Source organism: Mauremys reevesii, linkage group 3 (assembly GCF_016161935.1).
Source record: "Mauremys reevesii isolate NIE-2019 linkage group 3, ASM1616193v1, whole genome shotgun sequence".
In the NCBI taxonomy this organism is placed as follows: Eukaryota; Metazoa; Chordata; order Testudines; family Geoemydidae; genus Mauremys; species Mauremys reevesii.
Genome location: NC_052625.1, coordinates 159,765,469 through 159,782,917, shown reverse-complemented (window position 1 = coordinate 159,782,917; position 17,449 = coordinate 159,765,469). Strand labels below are relative to the sequence as shown.

At 41.8% G+C, this 17,449-nt stretch overlaps 1 protein-coding gene across 1 annotated transcript in view; it reads right to left on the bottom strand.

The window, feature by feature from the left end:
- LOC120401167 (protein eyes shut homolog) overlaps positions 1-17,449 on the bottom strand; it is an 83,101-nt gene that overhangs the window by 58,925 nt on the left and 6,727 nt on the right. The window contains exon 3 of the mRNA XM_039530825.1: positions 2,653-2,827. Coding sequence (XP_039386759.1) covers positions 2,653-2,827 — 175 coding nt within the window. The remainder of the gene's footprint in view (positions 1-2,652; positions 2,828-17,449) is intronic.

Here is a 17,449-nt window from a genome sequence, read left to right as displayed (position 1 = left end):
CAGAGGCTCTGCGTTCCTCAGGAATGTTGGAGGGGCATGTGACTCAGAACTGAGCCACAAGAGCTGCTGAGCAGAGAGGCTGCAGGTGGGCAGCTTGGAGGAGGCTGCCACTGTTCCGGGCTTCAGCCTACTTTTTTGGCCACTTGTGTCTTTCTGGCTGGCAACTGACCTCTTTTCACATATGCTTCTGTAAATGAAAATGAAGCTTTAATATGACTTTCTGAGGCTTTGCTCTTCAGAAAGAGCAAAGTGTAGATGGTGACAAGGATTTTGTGGCTCTGGAGGGATCAGGCAAGATCCTGCACTTGTGCCAGTAGGGATGTGACACTTAATATAGGAATGCAGTATGGCTGAGCGACTAGAACCAAATCACAAATAGACTGCTGCTCTGCAGGAGTTTTAGGGATAAAAGAGCAGCACAAAATCAGCTCAGGCTTTGTCAGGTGTACAATCCTTTTCCCTCGCACCACATTGTTATTTGATTTTCTGGAACTGTATGGCTATATTTTACATACACATTGAGCATACATAGAGTTTATTATGTAAAATGTATGTATCCCTTTTCCTGTGTCATGTTTTCTTAAGTGATTTAAATCAGTACATCTTTGTAGAAAATTATATTAAGTATCTAATAAATGAACAAAGTAAAAATTAATAATCTTCTCCCAGTAAATACCTTGAAAGCCAAGTTTCCTCACGGAGCAAAATTTTTACAGTTGAGTTATAAACTATTGCAAAACCAAGGTTCATTTCTGCGGAACTGCTGACCCAGAACTGCAATACTAAATTCTAAAAAGTGGCCTGCGTCCACACAAAACAGCTCACCCTAGGCATTTTATAACATTTAATCATACTGGTTGGTTGCAACATTTGGAACAAGAGGTCTCTAGCTTCCATTCTACAGGAGTTTCTTCCCAGAGTGGATAGGAAACCATAAAACATTGTACAGATAGACTCCGTTAATCTATCGTAGGTGCTTAAATGGCCCCCATCAATATAGTATCTGAGTTCCTCACAATCGTTAATATTGTTATCCTCATAATATCCCTGTGAGGTGGGGAAGCACTATTATCCCCATTTTACAGGCTCAGAGAAACAAGTGTATTGCCTAAGATCATGTAGGAAGTCTATAGTGCATCGGGAAATAGAACCTCCATCTCTAAGATGCCATCCTCCCTTACCTCTTTCAAATTTGTCTAAAATCTCACTTCTACCACCTTGCCTATGAGACCTGAGGTGAAAGAAAAGGAAAAAGTAAACCCCAATCCCATAATTAGTTGACAAAACCATCATGGCGTGCATGTATATTATTGATGGCACGACTGTTTTCCACATTCTCCATTCCATGTTTTTGTGCTGTTTACTACCTTCACCTCTTGTATCATTGTAATAGTTTGGGGACTATGTCTGTGTTCAAATATGAATTCCTCTTTATTATATAGAAATTATGATTGTAACCTTCCATGTGGATTAGAATGTCTTTATAGAAACAGGCTATATTTGGGGAACTGAAACAGGGCCATCAAAGAATCATCAACACTGAATAACTCTACCCTGTACAGCCATAGCCATTGACTTTTAATGACTTTCTGTCAGCAATACCGTATGGGGTTGCAGCCTTGAAAATTCCAGCAGAAGGAAAGTCACAGACTACTTTAAAAGTGACATGCTTGCTGAGCAAGAGGAGCCATTTAGTCACCAGAACCAGAAGACTCAGCCGGAGGAGTGAGGCAGAAAGAGGTGCCCCCCCTTAAGAACTTGGACCAAACATAGAGACACAAAAAGGGGTGAGACCATATTAAGGGGTTTTGTGTTCAGGAGTTTGTTATTTTGCCTGGATCTGTAACTCTTGTAATATCTATGAGTAAAATGTGTGTTTAAGATGTTCCTTTGTGAAACCTATGTTCCTTAACGGCCATGAGTCCCCAAAGAGTTAAACTATAATCCAGAGTGCCCACAAAGGTGGACTCTGGGAGAACATACACTGGTCTCAGGGTTGAGGGCAGGTGGACTGTGGGGGGTCTCATATCCCAGGCAGGGGTGCCAGACAGGGAGTCTGTATCCTGGGAGTGTGCCCTAGAGGCCAAGAACTTTTGGACTCTGCTTAGATCCAGGTGGTGTGAAAGCATGGTGGAGGGTGCAATGGTTGGGTCTAGTTATAACAGCCTGTTGACCTTCTGGAAGGGGAACTCAGCCAGGGCTGTAACACGCGTATTAGGCTGAGAGTGCCTCCTCCTTGGGATAGCAACACGTCTTTACTTGTTTTTACATGTTTGGCTATGTCAACTATTAACTAACTGTAGCTGGAATTTTCAAAATCACTGAGGGTTAGCCTAACTCTGTTTCATTTAAAGTGAATGATAAAACTCCCATTAACATTAACCAGAGCAGAGTCAGACAATGCTGAGCACTTCTGAGAGTCCCATGCAACAAAAACAATATTATTACTTTAGTACTCTAGTATTGAAAATGCTGACATGCTCTGTGTACCCTAACCAGGTCCTAAGCCAACCAGTCCTCCAACATATATTTTTTTCTTCATAAGTAACATGGCTTTCCATTTTTATTTTCCAGGCACTAAATAAAGATGTTCACTCTATGAACATTCAAATACAGCACTTTCATGTTTTAGTATACTGATATAATACTCACTAAACAGTAGAGCCACTTTCCATGCACATTCCACCATTTCTGCATTTTATTAAACTGCATGGGGAATCTTCACATTGTCCTACACTGCGACCTGCGTTGGGATGGCCTTCCGGAGTCCCTGGTGATTTAAATCGGTGATCCTTTCCAGTGCGAACTTCTATGTCAAAAATACATCCTGGAAGAAAAGAAAAGAAAAGAAAAGAAAAGAAAAGGGAATAAGCCTCAAAATACAAACAGGAAGTCAAAGCAAAAGAAGTAGGACTATGGTTGTGTTTGCTATGCAGGAGGTTTGGTGGCCCCAGCTATAGGGTATTCTGGATTGGGTTTCTCTCCATCTCCCCTGTTGAAGCTGTTCCACTATGTGTAACAATTTAATTGTCAGTACACCAGAGAGATTGACTTTATAGCCCAGTGACTGGTGCACTCACCGGAGATGTTGGAAAGTCATGTCCAAGTTCCTGCTCCAAATCAAGAGATTTGAAATGGGGTCTTGTGTGTCCCAGGTGAGTGTACCGGCTACTGGATATTCTGAGACATACTCCCGCCCTTGCCAGCTGGCTTTTGTGTGAGTTAGGTGTGCTCCGAGCATGGCTACCTGATTGGGCCTCATGGGTGGGAGAATGCCTAATCTGAGAATCCTCCCGGGGTTTAAGTATGAGGAAGGTCCCTGAGAAGCTTGTTAACTATGGAGTGGTGTCAGGACTTGAGCAGCTTTGTGCATGCCCACCAGCAGAAATGTAAAAATCTATAGGGTTGGGCATCAGCAGAGAAGTGATCTTGAGAAAGTCAGTGGTACTTTAATAAGAACACAAGAATGACCCTACTGGGTCAGACAAAAGGTCCATCTAGCCCAGTATCCTGTCTTCCAACAGTGGCCAGTGCCAGGTGCTTCAGAGGGAAAGAACAGAACAGACAATCATTTACTAATCCATCCCAAGTCGTCCACTCCCAGCTTCTGGCAATCAGAACCTAGGGGCATTCAGAGCATGGGGTTGCATCCCTGACCAACTTGGCTAATAGCCACTGATGGACCTATCCTCCATGAACTTATCTAGTTCTTTATAAATTTGACCTTCACAACATCCCCTGGCAGTGAATTCCAAAGGTTGACTGTGCGTTGTAGTAAGAAGTACTTCCTTTTATTTGTTTTAAACCTGTTGCCTATTAATTTCGTTGGGTAAGCAGTGGTTCTTGTGTTATGTGAGGGAATAAAGAACACTTCCCTATTCACTTTCTCCACCCATTCACAACTTTATAGGCCTCTATCATATCACCCCTTAGTCATCTCTTTTCCAATAGGAAAAATCCCAGTCTTTTTAATCTCTCTTCCTACCGAAGCTGTTCCATACCCCTAATAATTTTTGTTGCCCTTCTCTTTACCTTTCCCATTCTAATATATCTTTTTTGAGATGGGGTGACCAGAACTGCATGTCATATTCAAAGTGAGGGCCTACTGTGGACTTATATAGTGGCATGATGAGCTTTTCTGTCTTATTTTCTATCTCTTTCCTAATGGTTACTAACACTCTTTTAGCGTTTTTGACTGCCACTGACCATTGAGTGACTGTTTTAGAGAACTATCCACAATGACCCCAAACTCTTTTTTGAGTGGTAACACCTAATTTAGACCTCATAATTTTGTATGTATAGTTGGGACTATTTTTTTCCAATGTGCATTACTTTGCATTTATCAACACTCAATTATATCTGCCATTTTGTTGCCCTGTCATCCAGTTTTGACAGATCCCTTCCTAACTCTTCTGTCTGCTTTGAATTTTACTATCTTGAGTAATTTTGTTTTGTCTGTAACTTTTGCCACCTCACTGTTTACCCTTAGATCAATTATGAATCTGTTGAACAGCACAGGTTCCAGTATAGATCCCGGGGGACATGACTATTTACTTCTCTCCATTCTGAAAACTGACCGTTTATTCCTACGCTTTGTTTTAACCAGTTACTGTTCCATGAGAGGACCGTCCACTTGATGTTGGATGTAGGCACCTAAGGAGACAGTTAAGTGCCTAAGTACCTTTGTGGATCTAGCTCCAAGCATCTAAGGCCCAAATCCTCAAAGGTATTTAGGCACCTAACTACCATTGATTTCAGTGGGACTTGGGCACCTAACTACATTTGTGATCTGGGACCAAGTCATTTTCAAAAATGCGAATTAGCCATTTAGGCCTTGTGGAGATGATCAGAGAAACTCTTACGTAGGTTTAGAAATCTAGATCTGGGGCACTTTTGAAAATTTTACCCCTGAGCTACTCACAAATATTTACTGGTTTAAACTACAGGTCCAATTTTAAACTGCTCTGGTTAATTGGTGTAACTTTGGGCAGGGACACACACCTTTTTCAGCTTGGTTTGTAGCAGTTAAGCTTGAGAGATACTGAATACCCACAGCACTCATTGAAATGGGAATGGCAGATGTTCAGCACTGCAGGGATTAGGCCCTACCTTAAATTTTGCATGATTTGTTGACATCATAGAGGAAGCAAATTTGCAACTGATAGACATGATGGATGTCAAGGGGTTTAGCCAATGCCAGTATTCATGCACTTTCAACAGTTACAGAGAACATACTAAATATCCCCACTGTCTGTCTCAGTCTGGGTATTTATCATCAACGTTATATTTATCGTATGCACCCATGCAGGCCTCAGATCCTTGCTGGGAATAAAGTTGAATGCAATTTCTCTAGGCTTAAAATGTATGGACATAATTCTGATCTGGTTGCATGTATTTACACATTCATTACTAGGAGATTTGACTTTCAAATCCTTTTTACTATTTGTAGTCTTGGATTTCTCCCTTGGGCCAGATTATTTATGTACTAAGAATTGGTAGAGCACAGGGACCTTTTCATGCTCCAGTGACACAGGCAATTGCTGGCATTTAGTAGGTTAAACACAGGCTACTATAAGTTCTGCAGGTAGTTTTCTCCCTTATAGAGTTGCCAGATTCCCAGATATCTACAGAAGAGTGACATGAGCATATCATAGCAGGACCTATGTTATATTAAATACTAATGAATTACACATTGTGTAGAATTTTAACCCCTAGTTCTTCACATTCTTGAGTAGTTGGGTGACGAGGGGGCCTATATAAATAAGCATGCAGAATAGGGAGCATGTGTCACCTTAGACATTCTTAAGAACCTTGTGCCAGACTGCAAAAGCTGTGTGGAGTGTGGTCATTTCTCAGGTTATAATTGCTGGAACTAGTGGTAATGGGGGTTCTGCTGCACCCCCTGCCTTGAAGTGGATTCCATTATATACAGGGCTTACAGTTTGGTTCAATGGCTCTCAGCACCCCCATTGTACAAATTGTTCCAGTACCCCATCTCAGATTCCAAATATTTAGTTAGCACAGACCTTTTAAAAACAATGAGGAGTCCAGTGGCACCTTAAAGACTAACAGATTTATTTGGGCATAAGCTTTCGTGGGTAAAAAACCAAGCTTATGCCCAAATAAATCTGTTAGGCTTTAAGGTGCCACTGGACTCCTCATTATTTTTGTGGATACAGACTAACATGGCTACCCCTCTGATATTCAGCAAACCTTTCGGTTCATAGAATACTTGCTTTTTCCTCATATATTTTCTCCCCTTACATATATTTATCTTCGGTGTTTTTCCCTACCTCTCTTTCGTGTTCTCCTCTTTCTTATACCACTGTCTCTCTTCCATTCACACACTATGCCAGTCTGCTCTCTTCTCCAATTCCCACCCACATCCAGACTTCTTCCTGCTCCATTGGCCCCATCTCATGTCTCTTTTCCCTCCAACTTTAAGTCTTCTGTCCTTTCCCACATGCTATAGTCCCCTCCTCATTCTGCTGGCCACTAGTCTGAGGAAGAGGGAAACCAGTGGGCAGGAGCTGAGAGCAGCACTAACCCATCTTCCCTGCACACTGCTGCAGCAGAGATGGAGGAAATGCAGCAAAATTTAGGTTTAATCCAGCATTTTCCTTCTCCCCTTCAGTAGGCAGGGCTGGTACTAGCTTATGGAGGAAGTAGTGTCAGCAGGACCACCGTTGGTGTTTTTCTGCCCAGGGCAAAAAATGTTTTGATGCCAGCACTTTCCCATACTTCCCCCCAAAGGATGCAAGCAAGAGAGAGAGAGAAGGCATCAAGCAAAACTGTTGCAAAAAACAACAGAAAATGAATGTTGGCACCTACAGTGGCTGCCATGGTCACATGCCCCTAAAGGAAAAGGCACTTTTTTTTTGAGGCAGACACCAGTGCTCTTCCACTCATCCCCTTTTTCCACACTCTCAAAATGAGCTCTGGGGTCTGGATATCACTCACTCTCTGAAGGTGACTGGTGAGTGGAGCTCACGGTATGTCTACACTGCAGTTAAACACCTGCAGTTGGCCCATGCCAAGTGACTCGACCTTGTGGGGCTCCAGTTAAGGGGCTGTTTAATTGCAGTGTAGACGTTCAGGCTTTGGCTGAAGCCCAAGCTCTGAAACCCTACCACCTCTCAGGTTCCTTGAAATATGCATTAACTATTCATGCTAAACAATCTGTTCCACCTTGTATTTAGCTGTCACACTCTGAGTATCTTTCACAGACTTGAAGAAGAGCTCTGTGTGGCTCAAAGGCTTGTCTCTCTCACTAGCAGAAGTTGGTCCAATGAAAGGTATTACCGCACCCACCTTGTTTCTCTAATAGCCCGGAACTGACACAGCTACAAAAACACTGTATACAACTTCATGTGATGATCTGATGAACACACCCTTCATCACCTCCCTTTAGGACTTGGGTTTAGGTTTAATTGTCAGTTTATCATCTTCTGCTAGACAATATGCTTTAAACTAACCTACAGAGAAGCCCTGATGACTCAGTTACTTTCTTAACATTCCTTTCACCATGGATTGAGCTGTTAGAACCTGATAGTCCTGTCTCCAGGTAGACATCTCCAAACTCCTCTTAGAGCTCACACACCAGTGCATAGTATCATTATCAGCTACTATTTGATATGCTACTTGATTGGATTCTTGGGGATGGTACCGGAAAAGACTGGTGCAAGAGTGGAGTTTTGGTGAAAATCATTAGTCACTCTGATCTTGCTTTTGCCACTATCATTTCAGTGGGCCTAGAAATTCACAGCTGGGCCTTGAGGATAGGGTGAGGAAACTGACTTAGGCTGGGTGATTGCTGCTGAGGTGATCCAGCTGGATTACCCACCTACCCACGCAAGTCCCAGTGATCCAAACAGCCAGACTGCATGCACGCACACAGCACCTCCAGCAAAGCTGGCCATTCTGATGACTAATCAAAGAACTGTGGCCAGAATGTTCAAACTTGGGTGCCTACAGCTGGACATATAAATAAATGACCTGATCTGAAAACATGTTGCGCATTCTCAACCCCCATTGAAATCACTGGAATTGCAGATGTTTAGCATTTCTGAAAATCAGACTTCTTTCATTTAAGTACCTAACTTTACACCCCAAAATAAAACTTTTTCCTTTAATTTTGGGATATTGCTACCTCTTTAGAGATTATAACAAAAAATGTGTTTAGTAGAAAGTATTGTGTTTGAATATCATTGAGTATAATCCTTGCTTATCTTTTTGAGGAAAGATGAACTAATGATTTGTTTAAAAATATGTATTTTTGAAAAAAGTGCCTTTCCCCTGTTTTCTTAGACAAGATTTTTTTTTCAGTTTTGTTTATACTTCCACCTAACATCATTTTAAAATGTACGTTAAGTAATTTAACCATAACCTAGTTTGATGACTATTTGCAATACTTTTAATCCTGTTACTTTTTGTTCAACACACATTCAGTCAAGCCTAACTAATGTGTCTGCTGTTTGTCAGCAACAGATAAAGCATGTTCTGTTCCCTCAGATCCTGCTAGAATACCAATTAAACCTCTCCCGGAGCTGTGTGTAAACAGTAAACACTGAAGGAAAGCACAGCGAGTTCTGAAGATTTGATAAGGTCATTATGGAAAAGAAGGTGGCATTGGTAGTGACAGATGGTTTAACTGTACCTGCATCCAGTTTAGAAACAGCTTCCCGAACAAATGCAAATAAAGCAATTACGAAGTGTGCCAGGGACTCTCTTGCTTGGCCTCATGAGTTCAACTGAGTTCTCGTTTACATTTTCCTTTTTTTTTTTTTTAAATCTGTGAGTACTGATGAGGGACTAACAGTAACATTTTGAGCCTGGAACAGTGGAGGCAGGTGTCATGTAATCTCCCCGAGGGAGCTTTGCTAATAAATGCCCCCTCAGTTCTGACATGCATTCCTCTTGCTTTCCCAGTTTTGGGCCCCTTTTGAGCAGAGAACTGAACCGAATTATGGGAGGTTAGCTGACAAGTTTGGACAGGATACTATAGGGATTAAAATGGAACCCCATAATCCACTTCCACTTGTGAGCTCAGCTCAATTTGATCCCAGAGGTCAGATGTTGAAATAAATCAGTTGAAATAATCTGATATCAGAAGCTGGCCCGTTTTTTTTCACACGGAAAAGGTAGTGTATAGCCTACTGGACACACATTCCCTTTTCTGTTCACTTATTTTATTTTTTTCTCCAGTCTCTTCTTAGTCTCTGAATTTTCACCCCCAACCTCTGACCTTTGAGTTTAATATGTAAGACCAGCCTTTGCACAGGGTAGAAAGCTCAGAGAGCACAAGGAGCCTTCCTGCTCCCTTTTGCCTCACACAAGGGATCAAGAAAATTGCAATGACTGTGCTCCAAAGCAGACGTTATACCCCGAAACGGTACTCCCCAAGCTCTTTTCAGATTAGCGTGGCTGCAAAACATCCCAAACGTGGGTCTGGGCCTTAATTGTGCAACCTGCCCCCTTAATCCTTAGCTCATCTCTTAATTTGGTTTGTCACTTTCTGTCTTTTTAAAAAAAGATGCAGCTTTTGTTTGTTTGCTGTGTTATTTTCTTCTTCATTTTGTGGCCTCTTTTATCTGTCTCTTTAGTCCTTTCCCTTTATTACTTCTGGGGTCGGTTGCTTTTAATGAGCAAATAGCAAAGAAAAAGTCTTCAGAACATGATTTTGTGATATTCTTAGAATTAAAGTAGATTTTTTTTATCTTCTCCCCATACACTTCTTATACAAATTTTCTGTCAGAAAACTTGTCACTTTTGTTTCAGCAACTGATGAGCTCAAACAGCCTTTATCCTAATTGGAACTAAACTGACTGAAAAATACATATATTTTCAGGCAGGGGTACCCAAAACTGCAATCAGCAAAGCTGGGAAATGTAGCCTGCATTGAGATATGCAGCTATGGCCTGCATGAAGATACGATCACATGTCCCACAGTGTTTTGTGCTGTGCAGTGCTGCTTAGTTCTTTGTTGGTAATGTAATATGTGTTTTAGCAAGACCAGTTGGATGGCCTCTACCCCGGCCTGTTCATCTCAGCAATCCAAACATCCAGCCTGCCCAGGTACCACCAATACACAGGAAGCAAATGTCTCACTGGGAGCAGCCACTGGTAAAAAACTCACTTAAGTGCCACTTTGTTATTATTACTGAACACCATTGGAATGTTTAGTGCTATACAAACAGAGAAAAATATAATCCCCTGCCCCGAGGAGCTTACAGTGTACACCAACCTATTTGAAGTGTAAGCTTCAGTCACTCTGCTGTGATTGATTGATTGATTGATTGGTGATCCCTTGATTAGATGAGGATCTCTACCATGGATTCACATATGGGTCCTGCGATGACTCAGGAGTCTGATCCTGGAATGGAAAATCTGCCCACAGTAAGTACAGACATTTTGTGGAAGGCTAACTGTCTGCTGGGACGAAGTTCTTTCTTTTTTCCTTCCTTCTCTCTCTCTTTTCAGCTTCGAGGGCAAGGTGCTTCTCCTCAAAGCAAGACACTGCCTGATGGAGGATATGGCGCCACTGAGGTCGGTTGGCGGCTTGCTCCTCCCAGCTTGTGATGTCCACATCATTTTTTTAAAAATACGCTTTCAGTGTGTCTTTGTAGCATTTCCTCTGACCACCACGGGATCTCTGACTGTGGGTGAACTGAGAGTAGAGGACTTGTTTTGGGAGACAAAAGTCTGGCATCTGCACACAATGTCCAGCCCAGTGAAGTTGGTGCAATTTTGGTAAAATTGGCGTTCAGCAAGGATGCTGGCGTTAGTTCGGTAATCTTCCCACTTGACACAAAGGATCTTCCGGAGCCATCATTGGCTCTCCAGACTCTTGGGGTGCTATTGATAGGTCACCCAGGTTTCACATTCATAGAGGAGTGTAGGAACAACAACTGTCTTATAGACCTAGATCTTGGTGTCCTGTCGTAGGTCATGGTCCATGAAAACGTATCAGAGCAATTTCCCAAAGGAAGCACTTGCGCACTGAATCCTGTACTGGTCTATTTTTGTGTTTTGAGAAAGTTGGGTACCGAGGTAGCAAACGTGCTCGACTGTCTCCAAAATCTGACCCTCGATGGTAATTTGTGGTGGGTCATGTGCAAGGCCTGAAGCAGGTTGATAGAGCACTTCTCAATATTGGGTGAGAGTCCTAGGCTTCGGTAAGCTTGTGCAAGAAAATCCAGTATGGACTGAAGGTCATTCTCAGTGTGCATGAAGATGACAGTCATCAGCATACTGAAGATCAGTAATGGATTCCCTAAAGACTTTAGACTTCGAGGGGAGACATCGAAGATTAAAAAGCTGCCTATCCATTCTGTATTGAATGTCAACTCCATTGGGGAGGTGATTTTTAACGAGGACCAAAATGACTGTTAAATAGATGGAGAACAAGGTCGGGGCAATATGCATGCTTGCTTAACCCCAGTTTTGATGACAAAAGGTTCCATCTCAAACCCATTACAGAGAACCATGGTAGTCATCTGATCATGGAAAAACCTTAGGACCTTAATAAATTTTAGAAGTCAGCCAAATCTGGCCAACACCTTCCACAGGGATTTGCGATTGACAGAGTAAAAGGCCTTTGTCAAATCGAAGAAGACCATGGTCCTGATTTTGCTCCTAAGACTTCTTGTGGATTTAGCGGGCAATGAAGATCATATCAGTTGTCCCACAGGATCAGGAACAGTCAACATGGGAAAGTCATGCCTGACCAACCCGATTGCATTCTATGATGAGATAACTGGCTCTGTGGATATGGGGAAAGTGGTGGATGTGATATATCTTGACTTTAGCAAAGTTTTTGATATGGTCTCCCACAGTATTCTTGCCATCAAGTTAAAGAAGTATGGATTGGATGAATGGACTATAAGGTGGATAGAAAGCTGGCTAGATTGTCAGGCTCAATGGGTAGTGATCAACGGCTCAATGTCTAGTTGGCCTTTTCTCACCACTACTTATTTTTGATGTCACAGATTTTCCTTTGGGCTTCAGCCTTTAGTTGCTTGTATGACTCTTTTTTCTGCTGGTATGATATGTCATTTTACCACATGCAATGAGCTTTTCTTTTCACTGAGCAGGCCCTGAATCTCAGCATCATTCTCATCATACCAATCTTCATGATGGCGGATGATATAGCCAATGGACTCAGCACATGCCGAGAGAATGGCAGTCTTTAATCCCTTCCAGAAATTTTCATTATCATCATCAGCTGTAGGCATAGTGGAAAACTTCTCTTGGAGACGCTGCTGAAGTTTGTCTTGAGTCACTATATCTTTAAGGCACTTGATTTTGAATTTCTTTTGTACTGCTCACTCCGCATGGGGAGAGGGCTAGAAAAGGTGCCCTAAACCTAGGCTGTCTCATATACTCTTGGCTGGATTACTGTGTCCAGTGGCATCACTCAGCTTGCAGCTGAAGCTATAAAAAGACAGTGACTTTTGCTACATGGGATGTTTTCACCCTGATAGATAACAAAGATAATATACAGCTGGAAAGAAGAACTGCTATCGTTGCCAGGTAACTTGTGGGATATAACATCGATGTCGCTGCCCTGAGTGAGACAAGGTGCCCAGATGAAGGTCAACTGAGAGAAGGTGGAGGCTACACCTTTTCTGGAAAGGAAAATCTGCAGAGAACAGGCGCATTCATAATTTCTGGAATGGCACTATTGGAAAACAAGGAGTAGGAAAGGCTAACTCCAATGGCATCCTCCTCCTGAGAAAATGCATAGAACATGGCCTGGTCATCATGAACACCCTCTTTAGACAAAATGAGAAGCATAAGACCACTTGGAGACACCCTCGCTCCAGGCATTGGCACCTTCTTGACTATGTTATTGTTAGACACAAGGGCCATGCATGGAATCGATGACTGTTGGACAGACCATCGCCTTGTTAGATCAATCATGAATTTCCAGATCGCTTCAAGGCATCACAAGCAGGCAAAAAAAACCCCAAACCCTCTGCTGTAACTATAAATATCTAACTGCCCCATTGCTTAGGGCCAAATTACGCCTTTTATAATGTGGACATGTACTAGGAAGAAGAAGTGCTGCCAGAGCAAGAGGTCACTTGGGGGAGATGTGATGCCTATCTGGCACAAAAGGAAGTCAGGGTAATGGCCCCAGCCAAGCCTTGAAAACTCTGTGGGTGTTACTCTACTGGCAGCACTATCTTCCCTCTAGGCCCAAATTATATCTGCCTCAGTGCATTGGGAGAAGGGAAAAGGAAAGGTTTCCACCTTATTGCATCTATGAAGGGGCAAGCATAATTTAGCCCTTAGCTTGGCATCCCTTCTATGTATTGGTTTGTTTTATTTGCTCTAGATCACCTTTCACTTCCACAGACTGCGTCCTTTTTGACATTGTTGATTAAATTCCCTTGGTGGGATGAATGATGAAAGGGGTTGTTATATAAGGGCCCTTTCAAGACCAAAATACTTGTGGTATATAATGCATGTAGGCTCCAGAAGGCTGCATACCCTTATGCCTGCTGCACACAATTAAACTATTTTGATAAACAAAGCCAAAAAAGGAAAACATCCAACACTATGCCAGAAAGTTGCAGAATCGTTGTAGTAAGGATCTTCCCTCAAGGTTTTATTCTTGTTCGCTGTCTCCCTGGCATTGCAGCCACAAAGCCCATAACCTTAGTCTTAGAGTTTAAGTAAGTAACTCCCACATGTGTGTGGGAAATAACATGTGGGTGAAAATGATCATAAAATGACAGATTTCATGATTCTAAGGAAAGAAAGGCGTGAGAGGAGCTAAGAAGGAACACAAAAGAATAGGGACAAAATCAGGAAGGCTAAGGCACAAAATGTGCTGCACTAGCAAGAGCTACAAAAAGGGAATAAGAGGAAGCTCTTTAAATACACAAGGAGCAAGAGAAAGATGAAGGAAAGTATAGGTCATCTACTTAGTGGAGAAGAAGAGCTAATAACTGATGCCATCAAGAAGGCTGAGGTGTTTAATGTCTATTTTGCTTCAGTCTTCACTAAAAAGGACCACTCTACACAATTAAAATTAACAAGATGGAAACAACACAAGCCAAAATAGAGAGAGAACAATTAAAAGAATGCATAGATGAGTTAGATGTATTCAAACTGGCAGGGCCTGATGAAATTCATTCTAGGATACTTAAGGAACTAGTTAAAGCAATCTTGGAACTGTTAGCAATTATTCTTGAGAAATCCTGGAGGATGGGTGAGGTCCCAGAGGAATGTGGGAGGGCAAACATAGTACCTTTCTTTAAAAAGGGGAACAAAGAGGACCCAGGGACTTATGGCCAAGTCAGCTTAATTTCAGTATCTGGAAAGATACTGGAAGAACAAGTTATTAAACAATGAATTTGTAAACACCTAGAGGATAATAGGACTATAAGGAACAGCCACCATGGATTTGTCAAGAACAAATAATGTCAAACCAAACTTATTTCTTCTTTGACAGGGTTACTGGCCTAGTGGATAGGGAGGAAGCAGTAGATGTGATATATCTTGATTTTGGTAAGGCTTTTGACACCATCCCCCATGACATTCTCATAAGCAAACTAGGGAAATGTAGTCTAGATGAAATTACTATAAAATGGGAGCACAACTGCTGAGTGTACTCAAAGAGTAGTTATCAATGGTTTGCTGTCTGACTGTGAGGATGTATCTAGTGTGGTCCTGCAGCAATCAGTCCTGTGTCTGGTACTATTCAATATTTTCATTAATGACTTGGATAATGGAGTGGAAACTATAAGGAGGCCTGGAATTACTTCAAGTCAAAGTTGCAGAAACTATCAGAAGCCTGCATCCCAAGAAAGGGGAAAAAAATCATAGGCAGGAGTTGTAGCCCAAGCTGGATGAGCAAGCATCTCAGAGAGGTGATTAAGAAAAAGCAAAAAGCCAACAAGGAGTGGAAGATGGGAGGGATTAGCAAGGAAAGCTACCTTATTGAGGTCAGGTCATGTAGGGATAAAGTGAGAAAGGCCAAAAGCCATGTAGAGTTGGACCTTGCAAAGGGAATTAAAACAAATAGTAAAAGGTTCTATAGCCATATAAATAAGAAGAAAACAAAGAAAGAAGAAGTGGGACCGCTAAACACTGAGGATGGAATGGAGGTTAAGGATAATCTAGGCATGGCCCAATATCTAAACAAATACTTTGCCTCAGTCTTTAATGAGCCTAATGAGGAGCTTAGGGATAATAGTAGGATGACAAATGGGAATGAGGATATGGAGGTAGATATTACCACATCCGAGGTAGAAGCCAAACTCAAACAGCTTAATGGGACAAAATCAGAGGGCCCAGATAATCTTCATCCAAGAATATTAAAGGAAGTGGCACATGAAATTGCAAGCCCATTAGCAAGAATTTTTAATGAATCAGTAAACTCAGGGGTTGTACCGTATGACTGGAGAATTGCTAACACAGTTCCTATTTTTAAGAAAGGGAAAAAAAGTGATCCGAGTAACTATAGGCCTGTTAGTTTGACAACTGTAGTATGTAAGGTCTTGGAAAATTTTTTGAAGGAGAAAGTATTTAAGGACATTGAGGTCAATGGTAATTGGGACAAAATACAACATGTGTTTACAAAAGGTAGATCATGCCAAACCAACCTGATCTCCTTCTTTGAGAAGGTAACAGATATTTTAGACAAAGGAAACACAGTGGATCTAATTTACCTCGATTTCAGTAAGGCATTTGATATGGTTTCACATGGGGAATTATTAGTTACATTGGAAAAGATGGGGATCAATATGAAAATTGAAAGGTGGATAAGGAACTGGTTAAAGGGGAGACTACAATGGGTCGTACTGAAAGATGAACTGTCAGGCTGGAAGGAGGTTACTAGTGGAGTTCCTCAGGGATCAGTTTTGGGATCAATCTTATTTAATCTTTTTATTACTGACCTTGGCACAAAAAGTGGGAATGAGCTAATAAAGTTTGTGGATGACACAAAGTTGGGAGTTATTGCTAATACAGAGGAAGACCGGGAAATCATACGGAAGATCTGGATGACCTTATAAACTGGAGTAATAGTAATAGGATGAAATGTAATAGTGAAAAGTCCAAGGTCATGCATTTAGGGATTAATAACAAGAATTTTAGTTATAAACTGGGGACACATCTGTTGGAAGTAACAGAGGAGGAGAAGGACCTCGGAGTATTGGTTGATCACAGGATGACTATGAGCCGCCAATATGATATGGCCGTTAAAAAAGCTAATGTGGTTTTAGGATGCATCAAGTGAGGTATTTCCAGTAAAGATAAGGAGGTCTTAGTACCATTATACAAGGCACTGGTGAGACCTCATCTGGAATACTGTGTGCAGTTCTGGTCTCCCATGTTTAAGAAGGATGAATTCAAACTGGAACAGGTACAGAGAAGGGCTACTAAGATGATCCGGGGAATGGAAAACCTATCTTATGAAAGGAGACTGAAAGAGCTTGGCTTGTTTAGCCTAACCAAAAGAAGGTTGAGGGGGAATATGATTGCTCCTTATAAATATATCAGAGGGATAAATATTAGGGAAGGAGAGGAATTATTTAAACTTAGTACCAATGTGGACACAAGAACAAATGTATATAAACTGGACACTAGGAAGTTTAGACTTGAAATTAGACAAAGGTTTCTAACCATTAGAGGAGTGAAGTTCTGGAACAGCCTTCCAAGGAGAGTAGTGGGGGCAGAAGACATATCTGGCTTTAAGACTAAGCTTGATAAGTTTATGGAGGGGATGGTATGATGGGATAGCCTAATTTTGGCAATTAATTTGGCAATTGATCTTTGATTATCAGCAGGTAAGTATGCCCAGTGGTCTGTGATGGGATGTTAGATGGGGTGGAATCTGAGTTACTACAGAGAATTCTTTCCTGGGTGCTGGCTGGTGTGTCTTGCCCACATGCTCAGGGTTTAACTGATCGCCATATTTGGGGTCGGGAAGGAATTTTCCTCCAGGGCAGATTGGAAGAGGCCCTCGAAGTTTTTCGCCTTCCTCTGCAGCATGGGGCACGGGTCACTTGCTGGAGGATTCTCTGCAGCTTGAGGTCTTCAAACCACAATTTGAGGACTTCAATAACTCAGACATAGGTTAGGGGTTTGTTACAGGAGTGGGTGGGTGAGATTCTGTGGCCTGCATTGTGCAGGAGGTCAAACTAGATGATCATAATGGTCTCTTCTGACCTTAAAGTCTATGAGTCTGTGAGTCTATAAGATTTGTAGATGACACCAAGCTGGAAGGGATTGCAAGCACTATGGAGACCAGGATTAGAATTCAAAATGACCTTGACAAATTGGAAAATTGGCCTGAAATCAACAAGATGAAGTGCCTTTAAGAAAGTGCCATTATACCAAATTAAGCCCATTACTATTTGTCCTACCTTCAGTGGACATGGAGAACAATTGATCATAGTCCAATTTCTAACAGCCCTTAACTTATTTGAAGACTATC